This window comes from Petromyzon marinus, chromosome 38, assembly GCF_048934315.1.
Source record: "Petromyzon marinus isolate PM22_M1 ecotype Great Lakes invasive population chromosome 38, UKy_Petmar_22M1.pri1.0, whole genome shotgun sequence".
NCBI classification, from domain to species: Eukaryota; Metazoa; Chordata; class Hyperoartia; order Petromyzontiformes; family Petromyzontidae; genus Petromyzon; species Petromyzon marinus.
Window position 1 is genome coordinate 10,949,828 of NC_133704.1, and position 23,365 is coordinate 10,973,192.

The following is a 23,365-nucleotide window of genomic DNA, read 5'->3' on the forward strand; positions in this document are numbered from 1 at the left end:
TCAAAGTAAATCTTCCAGGAAGTCTCGCAGTTAGAATAACATAGCCCCATGATTCTCATCGTCATGATCGATTTTGAAAACTGACATGATAAATGCTTCCTGAAATCACATTTTATTCGCAAGATTATCTAAGGCCTTTGTTGAATGTGTAAAAAGAAAAGAAAAGCCTTCCTAATCAACATTTAACTCATGTGGCATCATAGCTTCACCATTGTACAATGTGCTCAAGATAATTTAGAACGCACATCTCTTGCATTGTGCAGAAGTGCAAGATCTGCAACAAAAGATATAGCACTGAAACTTCTTTATAAACGAGAGCCAGTCTCGGGATGTGATGAAAGCAAAGACCATTTCCGTGAACAAGGCTAAGGGCTTTCTGGATAAGTGTTTTGCAACGGCATTTGTTTAAACAGGGAAACCATGTAGTTTCCTTCTCACCATCATTGGCAAATGTATTAGTCAAGAACACTCCATGAACACCGCCGACTCCCATTCATCACAATAGGTAGCTTTGTATTCAGGTTTACAATTTGTGTCAATAGTAACGGCTGTAATTGTCACGTGTACCTTCTAGGCTTAAGGTTACTGTAAAGCGGTTACTATAAATACACGCTGTACATCTTCATGGCATCAGATGACTGTCGGATGTTTATTGGTTGTTATATTTAATCGCTAATTACTGTTAATGTGAAATATTTAGGCATTGAATTTTGGGTCAAGGGTAATAGTTTCTGGTCAAAACGCATTTTTCATTTTGACATGTGCTAACCAGATTCTTAGTTCTTTCGGTAAAGTCACGTTGAAGGGAAACAATAAAATAATAACATATATAAAACAATAAAAATTCTCACGACGTTTCGACCATAACACAAACACCTGAAGACGACCGTTTGTGTTATGGTCGAAACGTCGTGAGAATTTTTATTGTTTTATATATATTTTATTATTTTATTGTTTCCCTTCAACGTGACTTTACCGAAAGAACTAAGAATATGAATTACTGCAGTCACGAAAGCTTTAAATCAAAATGTATGTGCTAACCAGATTAATAGTGCGTGTGAAATGCATGCACGTAATACCGTGCGCTATTACATCATTTATTCACATACGATCATTACTATCTGTATGATGGCTCAAACTAAATCCCTATGAAAACATGTCTTTGTCAACAAGGCGTAAAAGGGTTCAATTTGGGCAATCACCAGTGCGCACCATTGCTCTTTAACATTTAACTTTAATTTTCGAAAGGCAGAGCAGGGAATGCATTTTAAAAAAGATTTAAGCAAACACTGTACACTACGCTGAATTAGCCAAATCGTTGGCATTTTTTTACTCTTCCCGAGTCCATTTGCTGTATATTTAAATACAATATTCTACTGTAATGCAAACGCATGTTGCATTTTTGCTCTGCAGTGTTATTTTGAGAGACCCTTTCACAGTGACCCATTACAATGCATGTCAAAGCTTTACGCACTGACCACTTGAGTAGGCCTCCATAACGTGACAGGTTTGTGGGCTCACACACAGCGAAATCACCTCGTGTACCGCACGAGACTCCAAAGCCAGCCGCTGTTGCAATCTGTACATATGCAGCGCAGAAAGCAGGTCTCTTTACCTACGCTCAAAAGTTGATATTTCAGTGTTTTCCCCTGAATATGCATTTCTCCGTGCATTGCCATTTCCTCTCACATGCAAAAATGCTCAATAAGAAACTACCCCCACATATCTTAATATAAGGCCCTCCAGAGAGCAATGCGACTCAGTGCAGCTTTTCCTGGATCCACAATTGGACATTATTATTCAGTCACAGTGCCTCCATTCACACACGAGAGTGGGACGGTGTTATTATACATGACAACGGGCAGTGATGGAAATGTCACATTTGTATGGTGGGGAACCATATCTCCATAGCCACAACTGCGGCCACTGCCTCTGCAGTCTACAACAATTCAGGATCCATTTTTATTGATCATGGAGGGATGATTATCATCATCATCACCACCACATGGAAATATGTCACTTCAGACATCAGCTTTACCCAAACCACGCCTCAAGCAGCGGCTTGATCTGCCCAAGGTGGCATTACACGTCTGCCGAGCCCCAAATCACCACGGGAAACCCAATGCAGACCCCCATGCAGTCTCGCTAGATCACAGCCCCCAGACTTAAGTCACAAACCGAGATGGGACCTTGGCAAACTTAAAGACAGACTCTCAGATCCTGGCTCAGGCCCATGTCCTCTCTCAGCCAAGGAATTAGACCACACCCAAGCTCAATTCCAGACACAGCACCGGACTCATCCCGGGCCCGGATCAGAACCATTTACAGCCCCAGCCCCAAGCTGAGACAGCCGAAGATCCAGAAACAGGCGAAGTAAGCCCAGATCCATGCACAGATCCAGCGCCAAATTCAGACCCAGAAGCAGACAGAATCCCAGAGCACCAAACCCACACGCAGAACTCACGACCAAAAATCACATCCAAGAGCCAGTGTCACACCATAGACCGGAACCTAGATGAGACACATAACCAGAACTAATCACGTACACGGCAGCATCAGACCCAGAACTCAACCGAGACTCCAAACTCAGCACCAGAACACACCAAACCTAAACCCAGAACCCAGTCGCCACCAAACACCTATAAAACACCGATAACCTGATCACCCACATACCCAAACCCAGAAACACACAATAACACAAACCATAACCAGCATCAGACACAGCATTAGGCCATAAACCCAGACATTTAAAACGATATCCAAGACGCAGTTCCATCCCAAAGATTCCCGCTGTGTCTGGCTCAGGAGCCAATGCTCGGACGTTTACACGGCGCCAGCGGACGCAGCAATCAAGGAAGGGAAATGCAAGCAGGTGCGGCTATGGATGTCAGGCCGGGAAAGGTTGGTAGGGCAGGCAGGTAGGGCAGGTAGGTAGGGCAGATAGGTAGGGCAGATAGGTAGGGCAGGCAGGTAGGTCGGGCAGGTAGGTCGGGCAGGTAGGTCGGGCAGGTAGGGCAGGCAGGTAGGGCAGATAGGTAGGGCAGGCAGGTAGGTCGGGCAGGTAGGTCGGGCAGGTAGGGCAGGCAGGTAGGGCAGATAGGTAGGGCAGGCAGGTAGGTCGGGCAGGTAGGTCGGGCAGGTAGGGCAGGCAGGTAGGGCAGGCAGGTAGGGCAGATAGGTAGGGCAGGTAGGGCAGGCAGATAGGTCGGGCAGATAGGTCGGGCAGGTAGGGCAGGCAGGTAGGGCAGGTAGGTAGGGCAGACAGATAGGGTAGGCAGATAGGGCAGGCAGATAGGGTAGGCAGATAGGGTATGCAGGGCAGGCAGATAGGGTAGGCAGGTAGGACAGGCAGATAGGGTAGGCAGGTAGGGCAGGCAAGTAAGGCAGAAGGGTAAGGCAGGACGAGAGAGGTAGGGCAGGCAGGGACGTAGGGCAGCTATGGCCAGTGAACGAGGGGGGTGCTGGCAGGAAGGGCATGGAGTGAGGGGCAGGAAGAGCCACGGTGTTGACCGTGGACACGGGAGAGAGCGGGCGAGAGTGGCTACGAAGGGCGGCGGGGGTAGAGATTGAGGGCGGCCGTGTTGAGACGAGCAAGAAGGGACACGGGGGGAGGAAGGGGCGTGGGGCCGACGGCGAGAGGAGCCGACATGAGGAAATGTGGGCGGACATCGAGGGCGGCCAAAGGCTGCAGCAGCCAGGGAGGGAAGGGTCGCCGAGGAAGGGCAGACGGCGGGATGTGGACTGGGGAGAGACAAGAGGCGAGAGGGCAGCGGGAGATGGTGGTGGGTGGTGGTGGGTGGTCGCGGCCAGCACCTCTCTTGAGCGCGTCCTCGTACGCCAGGAAGCCCAGCTTGGATTCCTTGGCGCCCATTGTGCCCTCATGTCACTTGCGCGGGACCCAGGGGCGCGTACAGGGTGGTGGTTCTTGTTGTTGACGGGGCAGCGCACGTAGCACCGAAGACGACGACGATGATGATGAGGAGGATGATGAGGTGGTGGTGGTGGCAATCGCAGCCGAGGGATGTCGCGGCTGCTGCTGCTGCGGCTGCTGCTGCGCCCCGTGCTGAGGGCGGGACTCCTCTGCGTGTGCGGCTCGGCCGCTGGAGGCGTTGTCAGATGCGAGGGACTTAAAAACCTCTGTCGGAAAAACAACAACAACGTCGTCGTCGACGACGACCACGACCACAACAACAATAATAATAAGATTAAATTTATATATTTTTTTAGAGAGACAGATTGCTGTGTGTGTGGCTATTGACTGATGTAACCGCCGTGAATAGCGAAGCAAAAGCCGCGTTCGTCGTTATCGCTGAACGAAACCGAGACGGAAAAAAGTGCGAGATTTGTCGTCTTTTTTGTTCTTTCGGTCGGAATAAAACAGATTAAAGCACGACGTTTCGGGCGCAACACACACAAGCGTCCGTCAGCAGGTGTGGGGGACACAACCACAGCAAGAAACAATTGCTGAAGTTGTAGAACGGTGGCTGTGGGTTGCTTTAGCAACCCTGCTGGATGATGATGGTGGTGGTGGTGATGTGTGTGGTGTTCGATAGAGAGGGCAGGAACGTTAAGCTAATAAAAACTGTTGTTTATTTTACCAAGTAAGACTCACGAATTATTATTGCTCAACGAAGTTGTCGGCTTCTTATCATAATCATCATCGTCGTCATCATCTCGTGGACATTTATAGCAGCCCAAAATACTCCCAAACGAGTAGTGATGTGCCATGCTAAATGTGGACGGGGGGAGGTGTTTGTGTTAAAACCGGAGGACTCCTAGAAAGAACCACGCGAACCACGGGGAAAGAGAGACAGAGAGAGACAACACAAACTCCAAATATACAGCAGCAGGCGTCAGGGTTAGGGATCGAAGCCACGACCTCCTGCACACCAGACGAGGTAGTAAACATCTCTTAGCCACATGATAATGAGAGAGAGACAACACAAACTCCAAATATACAACAGGCGTCAGGGTTAGGGATCGAATCCACGACCTCCTGTATACCTGGCGAGGTAGTAAACATCTCTTAGCCACATGATGATGAGAGCGAGACAACACAAACTCCAAATATACAGCAGGCGTCAGGGTTAGGGATCAAATCTACGACCTCCTGCACACCTGGCGAGGTAGTTAACATCTCTTAGCCACATGATAACGATGAGAGAGACACGCAAACTCCAAATATACAGCAGCAGGCGTCAGGGTCGGGATCAGCATCGAAGCCACGGTCTCCTCCTGCACACCGGGCGAGGCCGTAGCCATGGAGTCATCATTTGGGGGGACCAAATCTTCCAGGGGGTCTGGGAGGTCCCAACCTAGAAAAATATCTACATTTGAAAACTCGTTTCCTGCCATTTACTGCCTAAAATATTTTTTAAAAACTCACTAACACATGGGATGGACTTTATATTTATTTTTTACAATAATGTCTTAATTGCTCTGTTTTTACTTTTTTTACCATTTCTTGTTTCATTGAATGTAAAGTTTGATATTAGGGATTAATAAAGTACAACCATAACCACAATCATATGAACAGAAATCTATGCATTGATTTATGTGAAGACAAGTCCAGATATTGTGGCCAAGGTTCAGCAAATTGTTTTTATTTACACAGCATAGCAATTATTATTACTTTTTAATATTTTTATAGCACTATATTGGGGGGGACATTTAGAGCATATTTGGATATGTGGGGGGATGTGTCCCCTCCAAATATATATTATAATTACGGCCTTGTCTCAGAGCCACCGTGGCCCACATCCCTGAGGATGTTGGTGCCTTTGAAGCACTCGCGTTGATCCAGATTGTGGTGGTGGTGGTGGCAGTGGTGGTGGCTGGTGGTGATGGTGCTAGAAGGGGCAGAAAGATGAACAGTTGGTACATTAAAAATAACTCGAGCAGTTCAAGAAAGTCGAGACCACTTGTTTTGGATTGACATTTCCCATGAGCAGACGTTCACAAGGCACCCGAAGCCTTAAACAGGCGGGACGAATTTGTAAGATGTTAAGGTGCAGCCCTGCAATTGCTTTCGCCTCCACTAGAAGAAGCTACAGAGAGCTCCTCCACGCGCTATTTGGCCCTCTCTTCCACGCTGGATAGATGTGCAAAATGTGAGAGAATTCCTTCACTTTCCACCACCAAACACAATGACCTGCCTGCCTGCCGATCGACGTTGGTGTTGATGCCCATTTGTAACTGCTGGGTGGACGGAGGTGCAGGGATTTAAGAAACGTGTTCATTGTTTGAGCTGCCACAACGGGAAATCAAATTGGCGCCCTCTGGCGTGTCCAGTGTGCAAACCATTTCACTACGGCAGAATCCCGTGTAACAATTGGCACACTATATATTCTTGGTTCTTTCGGTAAAGTCACGTAGAAGGGAAACAATAAAATAATAAAAATATAAAACAATACAATTCTCACGACGTTTCGAATGCAACACAAGCAATCATCATCAGGTGTGAAAACCACAGCAAGAAAATTATCTTGTTGCAGTCGAAACGTCAGAATTTTATTGTTTTACATTTTTATCCTTTTATTGTTTCCCTTCTACGTGACTTTACCGAAAGAACCAAGAATATGAATCCCTGCAGTCACGAAAGCTTTAAATCAAAATTGGCACACTATTAGTGGATTTCCAATTATAAACACAAATTACTCCCAATTACATGGATTACAAAAATATGTTTAAATGCATTTAAAATACATGTACTGTATAGTATATATGCTATGTCCTGGTCTGGAGTGGTTACATTTTTTTTAAGGGATATGTAATTCTGTGCGTGGCCTTTTTTCCCAATCCCTTCATTATTCATGCTCAATCCACTGCTGGATTAAGGCCCTCCCCAAGCTGTCGCCATCTCTCATGGGCCTGAAGATGTAACCATTATTTAACAGCAATTATTTTACCAAGAAACAAATTTTGCCCAATCAACGTGAAAGTTTGGCCAACATCGCCATTTGCTTGGAACCCATTGGACCAACGTTTGCCCCAATCTTCCATATGGTTTATTGGTTGGAAAGGTAAACAAGAGGCCCCATTGTACTGATGTAAAATACAACTGAGTCTCTATTTCGAAATTCAGTACAATTTATTCAACATTTACTGTATCCTTAATACGTTCATTTGAATATCTAAGCAGCCGTGAATGCGGCTTGGCCTTCAGTTGGAGGTTGTTTTTTTAGGACATCCACGGTAGGAATGCCTCCTATCCCGAGATGTGAGGATGAAATCGCGTATCCTATTGTCCGCAATTTTATCTGAATTTACTCAGCTTATATCTGCCAACAAAAAACCGGGGATAATCGCAAATCATAGGATGAATTTTACCATGGAAGTCACTTATCTACGAAACATTCGCGGAAAATGGAACATTGAACATAAGTGAAGGGTCGTTGACAAAGGGAGTTCCAACACACACGTGTAGTCTTTAAAACAGGACATTTACAGCAATGTTACTTTACCAGATGCGCATCTGTGGCCGTCTGGAACGCTCTTGCCACTGGAGCTATGCACTTCTAAATCATCTACATTGAAAACTCCTTTCTTTAAAACAGTTGTGTTTGTCCATCCCCCGCGGCTTCCATTAGCACGGTTGGCACATGCATACTCGAATACGTCTTAACGTATCCGGCCAAACAAGCCGCAGTAATTGTAAACCCATTCTTTGGGTGCTACAGCACGAACATCAGGCGATTAGGGAAGCGAGTGGGAAGCACGTGGGAAGCAAGTGGGAAGCACGTGGGAAGCGAGTGGGAAGCATGTGGGAAGCAAGTGGGAAGCATGTGGGAAGCGAGTGAGAAGCACGTGGGAAGCACGTGGGAAGCAAGTGGAAGCGAGTGGGAAGCACGTAGGAAGCGAGTGGGTGGCACGTGGGAAGCACGTGGGAAGCGAGTGGGAAGCATGTGGGAAGCACGTGGGAAGCAAGTGGGAAGCAAGTGGGAAGCACGTGGGAAGCACGTGGGAAGCGATTGGGAAGCACGTGGGGCGCAAGTGCAAGCGAGTGGGAATTACGCGGGAAGCATATCGGAAGCAAGTGGGAAGCAAGTGGGAAGCACGGGGGAAGCAAGTGAGAAGCAAGTGAGAAGGAAGTGGGAAGCGATTGGGAAGCACGTGGGACGCAAGTGGAAGCGAGTGGGAGGCACGTGGAAAACAAGTGGGAAGCGAATGGGAAGCACGGGGGAAGCAAGTGAGAAGCACGTGAGAAGCAAGTGGGAAGCATGTGGGAAGCAAGTGGGAAGCGAGTGGGAAGCACGCGAGAAGCGAATGGAAAGCACGCGAGAAGCGAGTGGAAGTGAGTGAGCAGCAGGCGGGCGGGCAGGCAGGGAGGCGGGCCTGACAGGCGGACAGGTAGGCAGGTAGGCGGGCAGGTAGGCGGGTAGGTAGGCGGGCAGGTAGGCGGGTAGGTAGGCAGGTAGGCGGGCAGGTATTGCTGGCAGGTAGGCGGGCGGACAGTCGCCCTACCCTAGGGGTTCAGTGGCCCCGCCATCGTTCGCGGTGGAGGAAGAGGAGGAAGAGGCTGCGCGCGTCTTCTAATCTCGCTCCGCGCCTCCGTGATTGCATCGGCCCAGGTCGAAGGTTCTCACCTGTACCGGGGGAGGTGTTTGAAATGTGAAAAGGGATGTCAGAATTCTCGGAAGTCTCGCTACACGCGAGGGTTTCACACGCCTCGGGCTTGCGACAGGCTATCTGACGCTAGTTATCACTGTGCCCGTATACTTGGCGTGGAAGTTGTTAGCACAGTGTCATGGGACGTCCTTTGTAAGTATCAAAACATAAGAGTAGCGTGTACCCTTTCTGGCAATAAAACAGGTGTTAAGATGTTAAAACACCAAACTGAAATCTTTTACGAGGAATCCTGTCTGCATTCACCACCCGTACTTGTGGTGAATATGCAAACAAAACAAAAACATCCTCTGATAGTATATATGTTATAACGGTGGTTGTGCAATACGGAAACTCGCCGTCGTAATGTGGAATTTCCACCACCGGCTCAGTGGGGTGGGAGCTGTAATCAGGCGAGCGACGCTGCGATGCTCACCCCGGGCAGGAGATACCTTTGTCACTTTTAAACTTACATTTTGATTTAAAGCTTTCGTGACTGCAGGGATTCATACTCTTGGTTCTTTCGGTAAAGTCACCACGTAGAAGGGAAACAATAAAATAATAAAAATATAAAACAATAAAATAATAAAAATATAAAACAATAAAAATTCTCACGACGTTTCCACTGCAACACAAACAATAGTCATCAGGTGTGAAAACCACAAATTTTCTTGCTGTGGTTTTCACACCTGATGACGATTGCTTGTTTTGCAGTTGAAACGTCGTGAGAATTTTATTGTTTTTTTAATATTTTCATTATTTTATTGTTTCCCTTCTACGTGGTGACTTTACCGAAAGAACCAAGAATACTTTTTAACTTCTTTCGCAACGTTACTCATCGGAGTCGTGTTCCAGGAACGGTGATGAAAGAGCGCTGTCGAAATGCCGCTGCCCGGCCACAGCTGGCGTGAGTTGCAGGTGACAAGCTGCAGGGTTCCAGACAATTTATCCCAGCCCCGTTATGTGCCAGTGTGGTTGAATTGTGACCGCACCCCCCCCCCCCCCCCCCCCGTAACAAATGGCCTAGATGAGAAGCCTTCATCATGCAGAGGGTTTTTTTGGGGGGGAGGGTGAATTAGTTTTGTTTTAAATTAAACACAGGTTTAGGAACGTTGACACCCGCGGGATTGTGAAAGCGCGTGTCTGAGTTGTGTAACATTGTGCCTCCTCCTTGACAAGATGTTGCCTTCTCACTGTACACACACACACGTGTCTGTGTACACACACACACGTGTCTGACCACACCACACACACGTGTCTGTGTACACACACACGTGTCTGACCACACACACGTGTCTGAACACACACACGTGTCTCTGCACAAACACACGTGTCTGTGTACACACACAGACACGTGTGTCTGTGTACACACACACGCGTGTCTGTGTGACCACACACACGCGTCTGTGTGACCCGTGCTTCCACTCGCTTCCCACTCGTATCTCGCGTGCTTCTCACTCTCTGCACAAACACACGTGTCTCTATACAAACACATGTCATTACAAATACACATGTATGGGAAGCACGCGGGAAGCGAGTGGGAAGCACGCGGGAAGCAGAGGATGTTTTTTTTGCATGTTCACCACAAGTACGTGTGGTTAATGCAGACATGATTCCTTGCAAAACGTTTCAGTTTGGTGTTTTAACATCGTAACACCTCCTGTTGTATTGCCAGAAAGGGTAAAACCTACACTTACATTGCATATTGACACTGGCAAGGGAGGTCACGCGGTGCTGCCCTGCCCGTGTGTGGTCACGTGACCCCCCCTCAACTCGACCCACGTGACCCGTGCCCCCCCCTCCCTTGGACCCACGTGACCGGAGTGTTGCGCCTCTATTTAAATGTTATACCCCATCGTTGTTACGTTTTCTTTGGTTGCGTTTAGTGCCCCGGTGTTAATTCACTAATTAAAGGCGTCGGCTTTCGCGGCGACCAATGTGTATCCAAAATTGAGTAAATGGTGAATGTTTAATAGCAATGACTACAATAAATAATACACCAGAGAGAAGATTGGGTCCATTTGCTCTTTCTCTCCCCTGGCTGCTACGGGCTGGAATTCCACACAACTCTTCCCACTCGCTTCCCGCGTGCTTCCCACTCGCTTCCCGCGTGCTTCCCGCGTGCTTCCCACTCGCTTCCCGCGTGCTTCCCGCGTGCTTCCCACTCGCTTCCCACTCGCATCCCGCGTGCTTCCCACTCGCATCCAGCGTGCTTCCCACTCGCTTCCTGCGTGCTTCCTACTCGCTTCCCACTTGCTTCCCACTCGCTTCCCGCGTGCTTCCCACTCGCATCCCCCGTGCTTCCCACTCGCATCCCGCTCACTTCCCGCGTGCTTCCCACTCGCTTCCCGCGTCCTTACCACTCGCATCCCGCATGCTTCCCACTCGCTTCCCGCGTGCTTCCCGCGTGCTTCCCACTTGCTTCCCACTCGCATCCCGCGTGCTTCCCACTTGCTTCCTGCGTGCTTCCTACTCGCTTCCCACTTGCTTCCGAATCGCTTACCACTCGCTTCCCGCGTGCTTCCCACTCGCTTCCCGCGTGCTTCCCACTCGCATCCCGCGTGCTTCCTACTCGCTTCCCGCGTGCTTCCCACTTGCTTCCCACTCGCTTCCGGCGTGCTTCCCACTCGCTTCCCGGTGTGCTTCCTGCAAGTTGTGCCGCACACACAGGCGTATGGTTAGTGTTGATTGTAAATTTAACACGTGGGCATTCGCGACCAATGCGATTTATAATACAAGTTTTTTTTGGTACGATCGCTTAAATATGAATGTGTCGTTAAGCCAGCCACCACCCTACACAGCCAATTACAGCGGTAAGGGTTGTCACGTAAACAGACGTGCCAATTAGTGGCTGGACTACTTCAGCACACCGCTACGTTGGAGAGTTAAACCCACAACGTTTGCAATTCTACTTATACGACGTTTCGCTGGTGATTACAACCAGCTTCATCAGGCCACTGGCTAATCACGATTGCCTAATCGCCTGATGTTCAGTAATAAGGTAGGGCACTGATAAGGGGTTGACAGGTTACTACTCCGCTCTCGTTTCAGCAAACTCGATGTGCATACCCTCTGGTTCTTTCGGTAAAGTCACGTAGATAGAAAAATAAATTGATGTGCGTTTGACGATCGACGGACTTGGTGGCAGTTTTGTCAGGTTTCGCCGGATCGGCTACGGAAGCGGTCGGACCGTCGATGATCGACTGGAGTTCATCACGATGGTTCATGTGCGGTTGATGGTCGGGAGTGCACAAGTTATGTTGCACTGCCTTCTACTGCTGACCAAGGCGTATTACATCTTCCCCGAGCGCATGCTGCATGTGTGTGACCCGTTCATTCAAGGGATTATCGTGGCTTCTGAGATCTGGCATATTGGACTCGTACCGGGCGATTTGGTTCCCCGGGACAAGAGTTGTATGTGTAAATTTAGTTTACTTTTCATGTATTTCCATGTTAAATTGTTACAGTGTACAGTTCCAATTGTGCCTTGTTTGCTAAGATGGATGAAACGAGGTGAATCTGTTTTTGATTAAGTTTGGGATTCGAGATAGATTTTTGTGACCCGAATCAAAAAGGTACAACTTGTTTCGTAATTTTCTAAGTCTATTTCTTTTAAACACCGTACAGCACATCTACTTAAAGCAAAACAGTATCACTTCATTTGTTTCACGATTAAAATAAGAGATGTGTGTTTTTCTAAAGAAAAAAGTAAAATCTAAAATAAACTTTGTTATTCAATGCAAACATTAATTCTGGTATACAGGAGGTCGAGGGTTCGATCCAGACCCTGACGCCTGCTGCTGTATTTTTGGAGTTTGCGTCTCATCATCATCATCATCACGGTGGCTTGGAGATGTTAAATCCCTCGCCTGGTGTGCAGGAGGTCGCTGGTTTGATCCAGACCCTGACGCCTGCTGCTGTATATTTGCAGTTTGCGTGTCTCTCTCCCCGTGGTCACGTGGATTTTTTCTCGGGGTCCTCCGGTTTGTCCCTCCACAGTTAGAAACATGCGTTGAGGCTATTTAGATGATTTTGCTACTGAGTCAGTATCTACAACTGAGTCAGTATCTACTGAGTTAGATTCTACAATAGAGTCAGTATCTACTGAGTCAGTATCTATAAAAGAGTCAGTATCTACTGAGTGAGATTCTACAATAGAGTCAGTATCTACTGTGTCAGCATCTACAATAGAGTCAGTAGTATCTACAATAGAGTCAGTATCTACTGTGTCAGTATCTACAATAGTCAGTATCTCTTGAGTCAGTATCTATAAAAGAGTCAGTATCGACTGAGTCAGTATCTTCAATAGAATCAATATCTACTGAGTCAGTATCTACAACAGAGTCAGTATCTACTGAGTCAGATTCTACAATAGAGTCAGTAGCTACTGAGTCAGATTCTACAATAGAGTCAGTATCGACTGAGTCAGTATCTACAACAGTCAGTATCTACTGAGTCAGTATCTACTAAGTCAGTATCTACTGAGTCAGTATCTACTAAGTCAGTATCTACAACAGAGTCAGTATCTACTGAGTCAGTATCTAAAATAGAGTTAGTATCTACTGAGTCAGTATCTACAACAGAGTCAGTATCTACTGAGTGAGTATCTACTGAGTCAGTATCGACTGAGTCAGTATCTTCAATAGAATCAATATCTACTGAGTCAGTATCTACAACAGAGTCAGTATCGACTGAGTCAGATTTTACAATAGAGTCAGTATCTACTGAGTCAGTATCTACTGAGTCAGATTCTACAATAGAGTCAGTATCGACTGAGTCAGTATCTACTGAGTCAGTATCTACAACAGAGTCAGTATCGACTGAGTCAGTATCTACAACATAGTCAGTATCTACTGAGTCAGTATCTACAACAGAGTCAGTATCTACTGAGTCAGTATCTAAAATAGAGTTAGTATCTACTGAATCAGTATCTACAACAGAGTCAGTATCTACTGAGTGAGTATCTACTGAGTCAGATTCTACAATAGAGTCAGTATCTACTGAGTCAGTATTGACTGAGTCAGTATCTAGAATAGAGTCAGTATCTACTGAGTCAGTATCTACTGAGTCAGTATCGACTGAGTCAGTATCTATAATAGAGTCAGTATCTACTGAGTCAGTATCTGCTGAGTCAGTATCTACTGAGTAAGATTCTACAATAGAGTCAGTATCTACTGAGTCAGTATTTACAATAGAGTTAGTATCTACTGAGTCAGTATTTACTGAGTCAGTATCGACTGAGTCAGTATCTACAATAGAGTCAGAATCTACTGAGTCAGTATCTACAACAGTCAGTATCTACTGAGTCAGTATCTACTGAGTCAGTATCTACTGAGTCAGTATCTGCAACAGAGTCAGTATCTACTCAGTCAGATTCTACAATAGTCAGTATCTACTGAGTCAGTATCTATTGAGTCAGTATCTACAACAGAGTATGTATCTACTGAGTCAGTATCTACAACAGAGTCAGTATCGACTGAGTCAGATTCTACAATAGAGTCAGTATCTACTGAGTCAGTATCTAAAATAGAGTTAGTATCTACTGAGTCAGTATCTACTGAGTCAGTATCTACAATAGAGTCAGTATCTACTGAGTGAGTATCAGCGGGCAATGATTGTAATTGCTGCTTGAGGACGACCAACCCATGATTCCGCCCAAGGCTCAGAACAAATTGCCCACACATTTTGTAAGGCAGGCAACGAACGAAGCGGACAGGGTGCAGGGGAAGGCAAGTGCCACACCTGAGTCAGTATCATCAATAGAGTCAGTATCTACTGAGTCAGTATCTATAATAGAGTCAGTATCTTCTGAGTCAGTATCTACAATAGAGTCAGTATCTACTGAGTCAGATTCTACAGTGGTCAGTATCTACAACAGATTCAGTATCTACAACAGAGTCAGTATCTACAACAGAGTCAGTATCTACTGAGTCAGATTCTACAACAGAGTCAGTATCTACTGAGTCAGTATCTACAACAGAGTCAGTATCTACTGAGTCAGATTCTACAACAGAGTCAGTATCTACTGAGTCAGATTCTACAACAGAGTCAGTATCTACAACAGAGTCAGTATCTACTGAGTCAGTATCTACAACAAAGTCAGTATCTACTGAGTCAGATTCTACAACAGAGTCAGTATCTACTGAGTCAGTATCTACAACACAGTCAGTATCTACAATAGAGTCAGCATCTACTGAGTCAGTATCTACTAAGTCAGTATCTACAACAGAGTCAGTATCTACTGAGTCAGTATCTACTGAGTCAGTATCTACTGAGTCAGATTCTACAATAGAGTCAGTATCTACTGAGTCAGTATCTACTGAGTCAGATTCTACAACAGAGTCAGTATCTACTGAGTCAGTATCTACAACCGAGTCAGTATCTACTGAGTCAGATTCTACAACAGAGTCAGTATCTACTGAGTCAGATTCTACAACAGAGTCAGTATCTACAACAGAGTCAGTATCTACAACAGAGTCAGTATCTACTGAGTCAGTATCTACAACAGAGTCAGTATCTACTGAGTCAGATTCTACAACAGAGTCAGTATCTACTGAGTCAGTATCTACAACAGAGTCAGTATCTACAATAGAGTCAGAATCTACTGAGTCAGTATCTACTAAGTCAGTATCTACAACAGAGTCAGTATCTACTGAGTCAGTATCTACTGAGTCAGTATCTACTGAGTCAGATTCTACAATAGAGTCAGTATCTACTGAGTCAGTATCTACTGAGTCAGTATCTACTGAGTCAGAGTCTACAACAGAGTCAGTATCTACTGAGTCAGTATCTACAACAGAGTCAGTATCTACTGAGTCAGTATCTATAATAGAGTCAGTACCTACTAAGTCAGTATCTACTGAGTCAGTATCTACTGAGTCAGATTCTACAACAGAGTCAGTATCTACTGAATCAGTATCTACAACAGTCAGTATCTACTGAGTCAGTATCTACTGAGTCAGTATCTACTGAGTCAGTATCTACTGAGCCAGATTCTACAAGAGAGTCAGTATCTACTGAGTCACTATCTACAACAGAGTCAGTATCTACTGAGTCAGATTCTACAACAGAGTCAGTATCTACTGAGTCAGTATCTACTGAGTCAGTATCGACTGAGTCAGTATCTACAACAGAGTCAGTATCTACTGAGTCAGTATCTACAACAGAGTCAGTATCTACTGAGTCAGATTCTACAATAGAGTCAGTATCTACTGAGTCAGATTCTACAATAGAGTCAGTATCTACTGAGTCAGTATCTACTGAGTCAGTATCTACAACAGAGTCAGTATCTACTGAGTCAGTATCTACTGAGTCAGTATCTACTGAGTCAGTATCTACAACAGAGTCAGTATCTACTGAGTCAGTATCTACAATAGAGTCAGTATCTACTGAGTCAGTATCGACTGAGTCAGTATCATCAATAGAGTCAGTATCTACTGAGTCAGTATCTATAATAGAGTCAGTATCTACTGAGTCAGTATCTACAATAGAGTCAGTATCTACTGAGTCAGATTCTACAGTGGTCAGTATCTACAACAGATTCAGTATCTACAACAGAGTCAGTATCTACAACAGAGTCAGTATCTACTGAGTCAGATTCTACAACAGAGTCAGTATCTACTGAGTCAGTATCTACAACAGAGTCAGTATCTACTGAGTCAGATTCTACAACAGAGTCAGTATCTACTGAGTCAGATTCTACAACAGAGTCAGTATCTACAACAGAGTCAGTATCTACTGAGTCAGTATCTACAACAAAGTCAGTATCTACTGAGTCAGATTCTACAACAGAGTCAGTATCTACTGAGTCAGTATCTACAACACAGTCAGTATCTACAATAGAGTCAGCATCTACTGAGTCAGTATCTACTAAGTCAGTATCTACAACAGAGTCAGTATCTACTGAGTCAGTATCTACTGAGTCAGTATCTACTGAGTCAGATTCTACAATAGAGTCAGTATCTACTGAGTCAGTATCTACTGAGTCAGATTCTACAACAGAGTCAGTATCTACTGAGTCAGTATCTACAACCGAGTCAGTATCTACTGAGTCAGATTCTACAACAGAGTCAGTATCTACTGAGTCAGATTCTACAACAGAGTCAGTATCTACAACAGAGTCAGTATCTACTGAGTCAGTATCTACAACAGAGTCAGTATCTACTGAGTCAGATTCTACAACAGAGTCAGTATCTACTGAGTCAGTATCTACAACAGAGTCAGTATCTACAATAGAGTCAGAATCTACTGAGTCAGTATCTACTAAGTCAGTATCTACAACAGAGTCAGTATCTACTGAGTCAGTATCTACTGAGTCAGTATCTACTGAGTCAGATTCTACAATAGAGTCAGTATCTACTGAGTCAGTATCTACTGAGTCAGTATCTACTGAGTCAGAGTCTACAACAGAGTCAGTATCTACTGAGTCAGTATCTACAACAGAGTCAGTATCTACTGAGTCAGTATCTATAATAGAGTCAGTACCTACTAAGTCAGTATCTACTGAGTCAGTATCTACTGAGTCAGATTCTACAACAGAGTCAGTATCTACTGAATCAGTATCTACAACAGTCAGTATCTACTGAGTCAGTATCTACTGAGTCAGTATCTACTGAGTCAGTATCTACTGAGCCAGATTCTACAAGAGAGTCAGTATCTACTGAGTCACTATCTACAACAGAGTCAGTATCTACTGAGTCAGATTCTACAACAGAGTCAGTATCTACTGAGTCAGTATCTACTGAGTCAGTATCGACTGAGTCAGTATCTACAACAGAGTCAGTATCTACTGAGTCAGTATCTACAACAGAGTCAGTATCTACTGAGTCAGATTCTACAATAGAGTCAGTATCTACTGAGTCAGATTCTACAATAGAGTCAGTATCTACTGAGTCAGTATCTACTGAGTCAGTATCTACAACAGAGTCAGTATCTACTGAGTCAGTATCTACTGAGTCAGTATCTACTGAGTCAGTATCTACAACAGAGTCAGTATCTACTGAGTCAGTATCTACAATAGAGTCAGTATCTACTGAGTCAGTATCGACTGAGTCAGATTCTACAATAGAGTCAGTATCTACTGAGTCAGTATCTACTGAGTCAGTATCTACTGAGTGAGATTCTACAATAGAGTCAGTATCTACTGAGTCAGTATCTAAAATAGAGTTAGTATCTACTGAGTCAGTATCTACTAAGTCAGTATCTACAATAGAGTCAGTATCTACAGAGTGAGTATCAGCGGGCAATGATTGTAATTCCTGGTTGAGGACGACCAACCCATGATTCCACCCAAGGCTCAGAACAAATTGCCCACACATTGTGTAAGGCAGGCAACGAACGAAGCGGACAGGGTGCGAGGGAAGGCAAGTGCCACACCTATTGAGTGCGCAGTCAGGCGGTGAAAATGCACTCAAGGTCCATGATAAGGGGTGCATAATTGCACATGGGAGTGGGGGGGACCATTTCATTCCTGGCACCAGGACCTGTGCCAAAACACGCAACGCCACTTCAGAAAGTTGAAAAAAATTCGTAGCAAAGAAAGAGCTGGCGTGCAGGGTCGGAAGGAGGAAAGCAGGAGAAAGCTAGGTACCCGCTATTAAGACGTTTAACTTTAGGCGGACACAAACCAGATTGTATTAGAATGCCTTAAGCGCTTGCGTTGAGTGTGACACGTCCTCCGAGTGCGCCGGTGTATACACGCAAACGCGACGTGTGGGGATGTGCGGGGTGCTCAAACGCGGCAAGTTGGGGCAAATGGGCCTTCTGCAGATTTGTACGTTGCTCGTGCGTGTTTGCGTAAATACAATATGTATGGTGCCACGCGACACAACCCTTGCCTCATTTCCTTTCCCCACACTTTTAGTTTCGCAAATGCCATTCCGCGGACGTTTCTGCAGACCAGCGGCATCTGGGAAGCGCTATTTCTCGGATTGGAAATTGAGCTGCGTGCAGACAAATTGCACTGTCTGCTCGGGCCGTGTCTGTCCTATTGTTTTTAGGGCTATGGCAGTTGCATGCATGTGCAACGTAATGACTTCAGAGACACGAACTGTAGAGGGCTTATTTGTTATTTCACATCGGCTTACTGCTACGACTTAACGACAGAGTCACAGGGTAACATATCGCTGGCTGACTATATAGCGACGACGGCGGTGAAGGGATGACAGCGATGACCACCAGGACCCCGAACCCTCACGACAGCCCAGAACCCCGTTTCTCTCCGCCTTTTATCTCCCCAAGCGTGGCCCCTGGCCACGCCCCTCTTCTAGAACTCTCCCGCGGGTTCTGGGAGCTTCTGGATAGATCCCCTCTTTGACCCTTGGCCTAGTTGTCCCCCCTTGTGGTTGCTCGCGGCCGGAAAGGTGAGTAGATACGGAAAAGGGGGGGGGCCCATTTAGTCAGCTCGAGCTCCAGGTGATATACGTGCTCTGGGACGGGTAGGGGAGGAGAGGAAGGGTGCTGGCTGGAGGGGGCCACTTGGCTGAGCTATCATTTTTGGCCAGGTCGCTTGTGAAAAAGAGCGGCGGGGCCTTACCTGGTAAGATAAAACAAGCTACCGCTCGATTTTTGGAGGCAACAAAACTGCCCTACAAGCCACGACCGGGAGAGTCCGTGACAGATTATCAACCTTTCTTCTTCGTTTGAGACATTTAAGACATCCGTGGCCCATTGGGGACCACCTGTTTTGAGTCATTGGCTGTTCGCTCTATCCGAGGTTCATGAGTGTCCGTCGTTTTGGAAAAACTGCCTGAATCCCATAGACCTCTTTGGAGCCGGGCTGAACCGTGGATCTGAAGCTGGAGGGATTTCTGACTGAAACTCAGACGTCCTTTCTAGACTACTTGTGACAGGACACGCTGGTTTTACTGACGCTTGTCTGTCTTGTTATTCACGCGTTTCGGGTTACGATATATTTGCCGCTTGGGAGGTTATTACCATTTTTGTTGGGGAAAACTTAATCTCTGCCTGACTGGTAGGCTCCTGAGTTTTGTGTTTTTGGAGGTGGCTGTTGCTTGCGATAGTGGCTGTCTGTGGACCACAAGAGGGAATCATTTTAGGTCCAAGGTTGACCAACCCCACAGCCACCGCAGGCAGTCGCGGGCCATCAGAGGTGGCAGAGGCCCCAGCAGGGCTGTGAAAGTGCAGGCCATGCGCGAGACACCGGGGGCTGCACGAACGCCAGCAGGCAAAGTCGCCCAAAGCGGGCATGCTGGGGAAGCACGTGGGTCGGCGAGAGAGGCCGTCTCGACGTGATTGGAAGTATTGAGCCGTGGCAGCAGTAAATGAGCTCTTTCTGTGGTCTGCTCGTGCTATGCTGCAAGATTAGTGCCATGATTGTGTTGGGGTTTATTTATCTCGCTCCCGTGATCGGCTGGGAGTTGTGCCGTGTGAGGGTTGAGGCTCTCCACTGACTCACTGGGGCTACGCTCTGTGACGGGGCTACCAGGATTTTTCCGCGAGGCCTGTTTGTGGACGGGAGGGTGCGACTGGCATCGCTGGGGCGCACAGTGTGTGTTTTGGGTGATGAGCTGGGGACGGTTTTGAGCCTCGTGTACATTGGATTTTTACTGTTTTGAGACGCAATGGCATTTGAGCACTTACTAAGGGCAAGCTCTACATCCTTTTGTCCTCACAACTGCCCTTTCCATTCAGCACCCCCCCCGCCTTCTCCACCTGGCATGGGCTGTGGGTCTAAGCTGATTGTACTGGTGGGGAACGTCAGAGTTTCTAGACGAGGGATGGGTACAAAACATTGATAATTTGGTAATATGGATGTTTTTTGTTCTGATACGTGGACGTTTTGAAACGAATGCTTGGCCCCACCGATACCAGTGGAACATCAATGTTGTTTTCATGTTTTGCACTCGATGCGATAACGCCAGAAAAAAATGCCGGCGTATGAAATATCTTGCGGGTCCCTCTGCCATATTTTTTAACAGATGTATATACAATACTGTGAATAGGCTTCGTTTTAATATTCTCGAAAGGAGATGCAAGTTTGCTGCTGGTTGAGTGTTGACCTTTCCACAACAGCCTTGTGCTTTTTAATAAAAAAAAATGTTTAAATGTATTCGTTATTGTGCGTAATAAATACATTTTACTATTTACAATTCCTTTTTCTCACAGTTAAATTGTTTGAAAGTTAACTTAAACAAAAAACATCAAATGGGAAAATTAAATTATCATAGCAATCTTGTACTGTATATTCACGTTTTACATTTTTGTTCAAATGGAGTGTGCAGTGTATTGATGTTTTACTTTTGATGTCCCATGCCTATCCCAGACCAATATTATCAAGCGGAATTTCTGTTTAATCAGCCGTCTGAGTCTCACTCACATCAAGTCGGGTTTGTTGATCAATGTTGCTCGATTACGAAATACCATTGGCAAGAGCGTTCCAACTTGTTTCACGAGCGTTTAATATTCCCAGCTGCTATCCGTGAAAATAATAATTAAACCATGCAGCTTAATAGCGAGGACTACACTCAACTATTTTCTGGATTAATTTGTTCATTTATATATATACACTCTCCTGCAAAGAACAGGATTGCGCGTGTTTTATGAAAATAATCTAAATGCCCCATATCTGTCCTACAATGTTTGTTATAAGCAGTAACACAATCCAGTAGCAATTCTTTCGCAGGCCATACTTTCCAACGAAGGCTCGACGTGAATTGGCCTGCGTCGCGTGAAAAGTCGCACGCACGCTCAACCTTGTACACAGGCCCCACGGGCAGAACCCTTTGCTTTCATGTTTTGAGAGCCTCATCGCAGACATGGCCAGGTCGCTTCTGAAAAGTAAGTTAAGAGCTCATTGGGCTTTACCTAGCGAGATTTAAAAAAAAACCTTGCTTTATTTGTGTATAAATGTTTTAGATGTATTTGTATATTATTAGTATACATTATTTGTACATATTAAATTCTTTATAATAATATTTCATGTTATTTATGATTTATAATTTATAATTATGTATATAATATTGTTTGTGATATTATTTGTACGTATATTTGTATTTATTTTAAAGTGATGTGTTTTCCCTTTCTGATGCTTTCCACTCCTGTCGTGTTTTTGTACAGTTTGTTGTCGTCACGTGATGACCCACCCCTACTGGACATTTGTGACAAAAGAGCTTTATAGCTCATCGGATTCCTCCAGTATAAATAAATATTCTGAGTCTGTAAGTAAGAGCGCTCCAGCGCTCCTGCCCTGGCTCGCATGACATTTCCTAACACTAACCCAAGTTGTCCCTACTGGACGGCCGATGGTCCTCCTGGGCTCTGGAGTTGACACCCCTTCGTCTTGCCCTTCCATCCCGGCTTCACAGAGCCCTAAGGCGCTCTTCATCTCCCCCTTTCTGATGCCAACGCCGCTCCGATCCACTCATTTGCATCGTGATTACAGCCGAGTTCGGCTTGCCCGTCACAAGCTCCCGTCCGTTAATTGCCCCGACGCTGCCAAACCCGCCACCCCGACACGGATGGCTCCTGTGGAAACTCTGGCACTGTGGTCCACACACGGTACGAGTCACAGGTGATGATGAGTGACGAGTCACAGGTGAATGGTGAGTGACGGATCACAGGTGAATGATGAGTGACGAGTCATAGGTGATGATGAGTGACGAGTCACAGGTGATGATGAGTGACGAGTCACAGGTGAATGATGAGTGACGGGTCACAGGTGATGATGAGTGACGAGTCACAGGTGATGATGAGTGACGGGTCACAGGTGAATGATGAGTGACGGGTCACAGGTGAATGATGAGTGACGAGTCACAGGTGATGATGAGTGACGCGTCACAGGTGAATGATGAGTGACGGGTCACAGGTGATGATGAGTGACGGGTCACAGGTGAATGATGAGTGACGAGTCACAGGTGATGATGAGTGACGCGTCACAGGTGAATGATGAGTGACGGGTCACAGGTGATGATGAGTGACGCGTCACAGGTGAATGATGAGTGACGAGTCACAGGTGATGATGAGTGACGGGTCACAGGTGAATGATGAGTGACGAGTCACACGTGATGATGAGTGACGCGTCACAGGTGAATGATGAGTGACGGGTCACAGGTGAATGATGAGTGACGAGTCACAGGTGATGATGAGTGACGCGTCACAGGTGAATGATGAGTAACGGGTCACAGGTGAATGATGAGTGACGAGTCACAGGTGAATGATGAGTGACGGCTCACAGGTGATGATGAGTGATGGGTCACAGGTGATGATGAGTGACGGGTCACAGGTGAATGATGAGTGACGAGTCACAGGTGAATGATGAGTGACGGGTCACAGGTGAATGATGAGTGACGGGTCACAGGTGAATGATGAGTGACGAGTCACAGGTGAATGATGAGTGACGGGTCACAGGTGAATGATGATTGACGGGTCATAGGTGAATGATGAGTGACGGGTCACAGGTGAATGATGAGTGACGAGTCACAGGTGAATGATGAGTGACGAGTCACAGGTGAATGATGAGTGACGAGTCACAGGTGAATGATGAGTGACGAGTCACAGGTGAATGATGAGTGACGGGTCACAGGTGAATGATGAGTGACGAGTCACAGGTGAATGATGAGTGACGGGTCACAGGTGAATGATGATTGACGAGTCACAGGTGATGGTGAGTGACGAGTCACAGGTGATGAGTAACGGGTCACAGGTGAATGATGATTGACTGGTCACAGGTGAATGATGAGTGACGGCTCACAGGTGAATGATGAGTGACGGCTCACAGGTGATGATGAGTGACGGGTCACAG

The 23,365-nt window shown here is 46.1% G+C and overlaps 1 protein-coding gene across 1 annotated transcript in view; it reads right to left on the reverse strand.

The window, feature by feature from the left end:
* The window catches only part of USP32 (ubiquitin specific peptidase 32), an 83,851-nt gene extending 79,353 nt beyond the window's left edge, over positions 1–4,498 (reverse strand). The window contains exon 1 of the mRNA XM_032967618.2: positions 3,814–4,498. Within this exon, the coding sequence (XP_032823509.2) occupies positions 3,814–3,871 (58 nt within the window). The 5' untranslated portion in view covers positions 3,872–4,498. The remainder of the gene's footprint in view (positions 1–3,813) is intronic.
* Positions 4,499–23,365: the final 18,867 nt, after the last annotated feature.